Source organism: Tupaia chinensis, unplaced genomic scaffold, assembly GCF_000334495.1.
Source record: "Tupaia chinensis unplaced genomic scaffold, TupChi_1.0 Scaffold000258_1, whole genome shotgun sequence".
Classification (NCBI taxonomy): domain Eukaryota; kingdom Metazoa; phylum Chordata; class Mammalia; order Scandentia; family Tupaiidae; genus Tupaia; species Tupaia belangeri.
This window is the reverse complement of record NW_006159738.1, coordinates 1,668,246-1,675,786: the sequence shown is the minus strand read 5'-3', so window position 1 is coordinate 1,675,786 and position 7,541 is coordinate 1,668,246. Positions and strand designations below refer to the sequence as shown.

The 7,541-nt window shown below is 53.1% G+C and overlaps 1 protein-coding gene across 1 annotated transcript in view; it reads left to right on the top strand.

Annotated features, from left to right (window-relative positions):
- The window catches only part of LRRC43 (leucine rich repeat containing 43), a gene marked incomplete at its 5' end in the record, with an annotated part of 38,300 nt that overhangs the window by 12,634 nt on the left and 18,125 nt on the right, over positions 1 to 7,541 (top strand). Inside the window, 6 exon segments of the mRNA XM_027772163.1 lie at positions 14 to 85; positions 2,943 to 3,084; positions 3,289 to 3,426; positions 3,508 to 3,696; positions 3,882 to 3,915; positions 7,435 to 7,529. Of these exon segments, the coding sequence (XP_027627964.1) occupies positions 14 to 85; positions 2,943 to 3,084; positions 3,289 to 3,426; positions 3,508 to 3,696; positions 3,882 to 3,915; positions 7,435 to 7,529 (670 nt within the window).

The following is a 7,541-nucleotide window of genomic DNA, read 5'->3' as shown; positions in this document are numbered from 1 at the left end:
CCCCCCTCCCCAGGTCGATAGACTCCATGGAGGAGCTGGCGAAGCTGCGGCCACGGATCGGCCCCCAGCTCTTCTTGTCCCCGGGGTAAGGAGCGAAGTCTGACCGGGACCAGGCCTGGGGTCCCCAGGCTCACTGAATGCCTAGGCCAAGCCGTCCCTCCCCCTTCCTGTCCTTGGGCTGAGCTGCTCCACCACAGGGTGGTTTGGGTTCGTGGCCGACTCTCCCTCCTGGCCACCCCTTCCACTCCAAGTGCAGGTGAGCCCCGGTTCCCCCCACGGTCAGCGTTTTCCAAATGACTGAATTTCTTCGGCGCGTGCAGAGATGACACATGGTTTGCGTTTCTCCCTTGGCATTGAGACTCTTTCGGTGTAACTGTGGAGTCGGCTGGAATGTGTTCTGGGGTGTAAGGCGAGGTCCCCTCTGGGCAGGTTCTTCCTTGTCTCAGTAAGTGCAATTAGCCCAGGCCGCAGGCTTCGTGTACAGCACACAAGTCGTCTTATTGGATTAAAAAAACAACCACAATAAGACAAAAAACCTTTTTTGGGGACCGGCAAGTGGCACAGTGGTTAAGGCATTAGACTCCCATGTAGCCAACCACAGTTTGAGTCCTGGATCCAGAGGCTTGAAAATCACACTGGGTGCGCGTGCGTGTATGCGTGCCCCAAATCTCAAGTCGAGGAGAAAGGATTGTGGCGTGGCCATCCCCCCGGGGAGGTGATTTCTCACTTTCCCTTTGTCTCTTCATCCGTGCACACACCCTATAGCAACAACTTCAAAATAATAATAGTAACTGGGAACTTGATGCTAGAATGTTTATATAGACAGATGGTGGTAAAACCCTTGACTACAGGTTTAGAGAGAGCCGCCCTGAAATCCCCTGACTGTATTGTTAAGATGTTTAAAAAAAAAAAAAAAAGTAGTATTTTTATTTATTTTTTTTTTTTGATTAAGAACATCACTATTTTTCTTCAGGTAAATTTTCTGTATCTTCAACATTTTCTGCTCAAAATTAAAAGAACAAAGCAGTCTCAAAGTTTAGAACTGGATCTCCTGGCCCTTTCTCTTCTTATTCCCCCCAGTTCAAAATGTCTTCTTCTTTTAATAGCCAGCATTTTTAAACACAGTGATATCTTTTTTTTTGAAAGGTTTTTGCTCTAGGGCGCGTGTGCTTGCCAGACAGAGACAGACAGAGAGACAGAAAGCGAGAAATCACCCCCCAGGGGGGATGGTCACGCCGCAATCCCTTCTCCTCCATTCTCCTCTCGGGATCTTGGGATTTTATGTTTTATTTGTCCAAAGGAGGATAGGTTAAAAGCCTTCTCCAGAATATTTTCTCCTCTGGAGCTGTGAGAGATACTTACTCATTAAGGCAAATACCTTCCTTCCTGATATTTTCCAAGGTCTGGGAGGATGTCAGTCCATAGACTGACTTGCTCTCCAGAAAGACAGAGAGATATAAAGCAAGAAATCACCCCCCAGGCGGGGATGGCCATGCCGCAATCCCTTCTCCTCCATTCTCCTCTCAGGATCTTGGGCACGCACACGCATGTGCCTGGCATGAGTTTAAGCCACCGGGTCTGGGACTCGAACCACGGTCAAATACATAGGAGTCTAGCGACATAGCCATTATACCAACTGCTGGTCCCTCTTATTCCTTTTTAAGCGAAGTTCAATTAAAAAAAAAAAAATTGCTATCGGGTGCACGTGCTCACCAGAGAAAGAGAAAAAGAACGAGAAAGTGAGAGCTCACCACCCAGTCCCGGGGGATGGCCATGACGCAATCCCTTCTCCATTTCCCTCTTAGGCTTTTGGACACTCACACACACATGCCTAGCGTGATTTTATTTCTTCTTTTTTTTCTTAACTTATTTTTTTATTTGACCAGAGAGAGAGAGAGAGAGAGAAAGTGAGAAAGCAAGCCACTAGGTCTGGGACTTGAACCACAGTCGTGTTTATGTTTTCCGTGAGTGAGTGAGAGAGATGGGCACCCCAGCAGGGGCTCCATGTTGAGCCCCGCCCCAGCTCCAGCCAGTCCAGATCACGGGCATGAATGCGCATGGCCATGTGGTCGGGGGATCCGACATGAACCCAGAACCTTCCGCATGGGTCAGCCTTGCAGGGTGGCATTACCACCCGTCTCAGGGACAAAACATCTGCCTAAACTCAGATCCTGAGCTCTTAAACGCCACCTCCCCGTCCCCATTCCCTGGGTCCCCACTCCATTTCTGTCTCTATGATCGGACGGCCCCAGTGACGGTGTATGAGCGGGACCATGGGGTCCCTGCCCCCAGGGAGTGGCCGTCTCACTGAGCCCCGGTCCTCCAGGCTCACTGCGGTGAAGCAGGTGTCAGCGTCTCCTTCCTGCCTCAGGCGGAGCGTGCTCCCTGCGAGGGCGGCCACTGCCTGGTCCGTCATGGCTGTGGGTACTTGGGTGGGTACATGGCCAGTTGGACCACGGTGAACAGTGCCACAACGCCTCTGTTCAAACAAGTACCGGTCCGCGTCCCTGGCACTCTCTCTTACTTGCAGAATTCTCCTTTCTGTTCAGGTGAGTTCCCACACTTGGTTGGTCAAGCCCTGTAACACGTCCCAAGAGAATTTCGGTTGCCTTTAGAGTGTCACCACGATGAACTAGAATTTGTGTTTCTAGTGTTTCTAGGCAGGTCTCGGCTGGCCCAGCGGTGTTCGGTGTTCGGTGCACAGTCACGCCCCCGGACGCCTGGGCTTTCTCCTCCACGCCCACATTCTCCCTGGCCACTGGTCCCCTCGCTCTGCCCGGTGGTGGCCAAGCCCCCAGCCCCGCGCTGTCTGTGGCTGCATGTGTGTGCACACCCAGCCCCGTGGCCAGGACATCTTCTTGAAGCCCCCTGGCAGCCTTGTCCCTGGCTCCTGGCCCAGCCCCCCGGTGGTGGCCCCATGCCTTCCTCTCCTTGTTCTCAAGGACGGTCCTCTTCAGCACCACCCGCAGCCCCTGGGCCGAGGTCATTCCCTGCGACTACGAGATGCACCACACAGTCAAGGACCTGGTGCCGCTCAAGGCCTTCCTGCTGGCGGGGACCACGGTCACCGTCGTGGAGGAGAAGGTGGGCAGGGGCGGCGGGCGCTGCTCGGCCTCCCAGGGCCAGACTCCCTCCAGGCCGCCACGCTGAGGTCCCCTGCACCTGCTGTGGTTTCCCATCGGGACACTGGGGTGTGCTCCGTGGTCAGACGGTGTCTTGGCGCCTTTCCAGAAAGGGCAGGGGGGCCAGCGGCCCTGGGTGCTGTTCACATGCCGTCTTCCGTCCTAGGTCGTGTCTTGGCCTGCGGTGGCTCCTGCAGTTGACAACTTGCCGGCCAAGAGAGGAGCCAGGGCGAAAGACAAGAAGGGGGCGAAGGGCAAGGAAGAGAAAGAGCAGAGGGGAAACTACGGGAAAGAGCCCGGGAAGGTGCGGCCCTGCGGGCGGACTGGGTGGCCGGCTGCTGCCACCTGCCCTGCCCCACTCTGCACGCCTGGCCTGTCCCCACAGGAGCCCAAGACACCCAAGAAGAAGAAAGAGTTCCCCAAGGAGCTGCGCCAGGACCCGCCCATCCTGAAGGTGCTGGGGAGCAGCCTGGTGGTCCTGGAGCCCCTGCTAGCCGGGGAGCACGTGGTGTCCATGGAGTGCAACTTCGGGGTGATCCGCACCCTGGAGTCCGACAGGCTGACGTTTACCCGGGTACAGTGGGGCCCTCCCCACAGGCGCCTGGCCGGGCAGGGAGGGCCGAAGGGCTGGAGGGAGGCCGGCGGGCCTTTCCCTGCAGGGGTCGCTGGGCCTCTCCCCCTCACCCCCGATTCTGCATCCTTTACTCCCCCCTGCCCCAACTACAGTTTTGAGCCTTGTTTTGTGGTTCTTCCTCTCAGGATTTGAAGAAGATGAAGAAAGGAAACAAAAAAGGTAAGAGGCCATGCAGGTCGGAGCCCACCAGTGAGGGTCGGCCTGCTTTGGACACGGACCCTGCTCTGTGCTGGTCCCTGGAAGCCGACTTCAGATACAGAGTTATGGGAAATGTTAAGCATGAAAAAAATGGCAAAAGAATATTTGTGCTGACATTCATCAAAAAAAAGTCAGAGTGGGCCAGCCACATGGTGTGGTGGCTAGGGTGGCCGGATCCCACAGGGTTGAATACATGGTTCAAGTCCCGGACCTGGTGCCTTGGAAAACACACTGGTGTGTAGGCGTGTGTGCCCGCGATCCCTAGAGGGGAATGGGGAGAAGGGATAGTGGCACCCTGGGGGGTGACTTCTCACTTTTCCTCTCTCCGTGTCTCTCTGTCTCTCTAACAAGTGCATACTTCTAGGCAAAAATTTTTAAAAAATGTATCTAATAACTGAACTGCAAACTTTATAAGAAATAGAAACTGGGGCCAGCAGGTGGCAGGGTGACCGTGGTTTGAGTCCCGGACCTGGCAGCTTGCTTTCTCTCTTTTCCTCTTTCTCTATCTTTCACTGATGAGCACACATGCCTTATAGCAAATTAAATAATAATAATAAATAAAATTAAATAATTCTTTAGAAAAATAAAAAGCAGAAAGCGATAGAACAGCAGGAAAAAATGGGCCGACCCACAACTGCAGTCAGAGCTTTCAGCACCGCTCCGAAGAACTACCAGGACAAGCGCCAAGAAGAGGAGGATGGAGGACTTGAACGGCACCGCCAGTCGGCCTGCGCGCCCAGACGCGTCTGCCAGTAACATCAGACCCAGGTTCTCAGGCTCACCCAGAGCCGAGATGTTCCGTAAAGCACGCCTCAACAGACGTGGCAGAATCCACGGAGCACGTGTCCTATGGCCGCAGCGGAGTTAGCGATCAGGAACAGGAACATATTTGTGACTAAAATGTGGGAAAATCCCCTAGTTTTTAGAAACTGTTGGGACATTGGGAAAGTCATGATGGATTGTTTTTTTTTTTTTTTTTTTTTGCATAGAACATAGAAAAATACATCATTACTATTTTTTTTTTAAGATATTTTGTAGTGGGACCAGCAGTTGGCATAATGGCTATGTCGCTGGACTCCCATGTAGTTGACCGCATTTCGAGTCCCTGACCTGGTGGCTTAAACTCATGCCAGGTATGTGTGCGTGCGTGCCCAAGATCCCAAGAGGAGAGTGGAGGAGAAGGGATTGTGGCGTGGCCATCCCCCATGGGGGGTGATTTCTCACTTTCTGTCTCTGTCTCTCTGGCGTGTGGATGTGCCCTGTAACAAAAATCTCTCTCTCTAAAAAAAAAAAAAATGGGACTAGCACATGGCACAGTGGTTATGCCACTGGACTCGCTGGACTCCCACGTTGTTGACTGTGGGTCAAGTCCTGGACCCAGTGGCTTAAACTCATGCCAGGTATGTGTGCGTGCGTGCCCAAGATCCCAAGAGGAGAGTGGAGGAGAAGGGATTGTGGCGTGGCCATCCCCCATGGGGGGTGATTTCTCGCTTTCTGTCTCTCTCTTTCTCTGTCTCTCTGGCAAACGCACGCACCCTATAGCAAAAACCTCTCTCAAAAAAATACTGATTTTCTTCATAATCTGTAGATTCAACATCATATCAACCATAGACTTCTTGAAAGGCTTTTTTCTTCTTTTTCTTTCCTTTGGGTAGAAATCAGTAAGCAGATTCTAAAAATTCACGTGCAAAGGACCTAAAATAGCCACAATGACTTGGAAAGAGAAGAGCGAAGTCGGAGGACTTACAGACCACACTTCAAAACCTATAGACAGGGACCAGCAGGTGGTGTAATGGCTATGTCTCTGAACTTCCATGTAGTTGACTGTGGTTCGAGTCCCGGACCCGGTGGCTTAAGATATTTTGTAGTGGGACACACATGTGCGTGTGTGCCCAAGATCCAGAGAGGAGAATGGAAGAGAAGGGATTGCGGTGTGGCCATCCCCCCTGGGGGGGGGGGGATTTCTCGCTCTTTGTTTCTCTGTCTCTCCCTGTCTCTCTGGTGAGGCACGTGCCCTGCAGCAAAAACCTCTCCAAAAGAAAAAAAAAAAGAAAAAAAAAAAACCTATGGACACATGACCCGTGATACGTATCTGTGGGGATAGGCCAGTCTTAAAATTTGTCTTTTAGTTTGCTGTAGGAGGCATGCACTCCCAGAGAGACTGAGGGAAAGTGAGAGCCCCCCGGGGATTGGCCACACCACAGTCCATTTTCCTCCATCCTCCTTTCGGAATATTGGACACACGTGCACATGTACCCAGCACGTTTTTCAAGCCACTGAATCCAGGACTCGAACTGTGCAGTCGGCCGTGTGGCTCCAGCTGCCTTAACCTCAAGGCTGTCTGCTGCTCTGGGTCTTCAAGTTATTACTTTTTGTGAATCTCGGTAAGCCTGGCCTAATTACAGACAGCTGGGTCCTCGCAGCTGCTCGTGGGGCCCAGCAGCTTTGCCATGTCGCTGTGGTGAGCGTGGGATAAAAAGCCAACCTCACAGGGACATGTGATACGGAAGGGGGACATTTTCACAGGCTTTCAGGTAACGTGGACAATCTTTGCTAGTACACCGAGTTTGACAAGTGGACGCTTCTTGGTTTTTAGAGAGAGATTTTTGCTCTAGGGCATGTGTGCTTACTGGAGAGACAGAGGGACAATGAGAAATCACCCTCTCCCCCCCCCCCGGGGGGGATGGCCATGCTGCAATCCCTTCTCCTCTATTCTCTCGAGGTTTTAGGCTTGCATGCACTCATGCCGGGCGTGAGTTTTAAGCCACTTTTTCTGAGACTCAAACCGTGATGGGCCCTGTGGGAGTCCAGCGATGTAATCATTGTGCCATCTGCTGGTCCCAACAAGTGGAAGTTCCTAGAGGTGTGTGGGGTGGTTCCGGTGCCCAGCCTGAGTGAATGTTGCATAATCAGCTACGTTAAAGGCCACTGGCCCATCTGCCCGCTCAGTGGCTCCTTCCAACCACACACTACCGGTAACACGCATTAGTGTGAAAAATACTGGTTCCCCGAGTTCTGATGTTCCCGCTGTTGACACGGTTCATTCTGTAATGTATGACCCCCCCCAAACCACATTCTTTAATATCGCCATCCAAATCATCAGAAAGGTCTGAGTGTTGGGGACCTGCCGGGTGCACGGCGGCAGACGCTGGTTCCAGGGCTCTCTACCAAGTGCTGCGAGGTTATGCATGTGTGAACGTGTCTTCCGTTGCTTTTCCTGCAGTGCCCAAATTGCTTCATTTTCTAGAAAATACCTGCCAAGCATCCCAGTCTGAACATCCGTCTTGTCAGTATTCTAAGTAAAAGCAGTTAGTTGGTCTTGAACTGCGGCAGCGGGGGCTTGTTAAGCATCGCCTTGCGCTCCTGGGCTCATTGCCCAGCCGAGACCCGGACTCCGCGGGGAGCTCCCCTCGGGCGGGGCAGGGCTGCGACAGAGGCGGCCGCGGCTCTGTCCCGCTCACGCGTGTTTGGTTTCCCCAGAAAAGACGAAGCCCGCGCGTCTGCTGTCCGAAAGCGACTACCGGCCCGAGCCGCTGACGGTGGAGGTGCAGGTGGAGCTGAACCAGTGCCGCTCGGCGGGCGGGGCG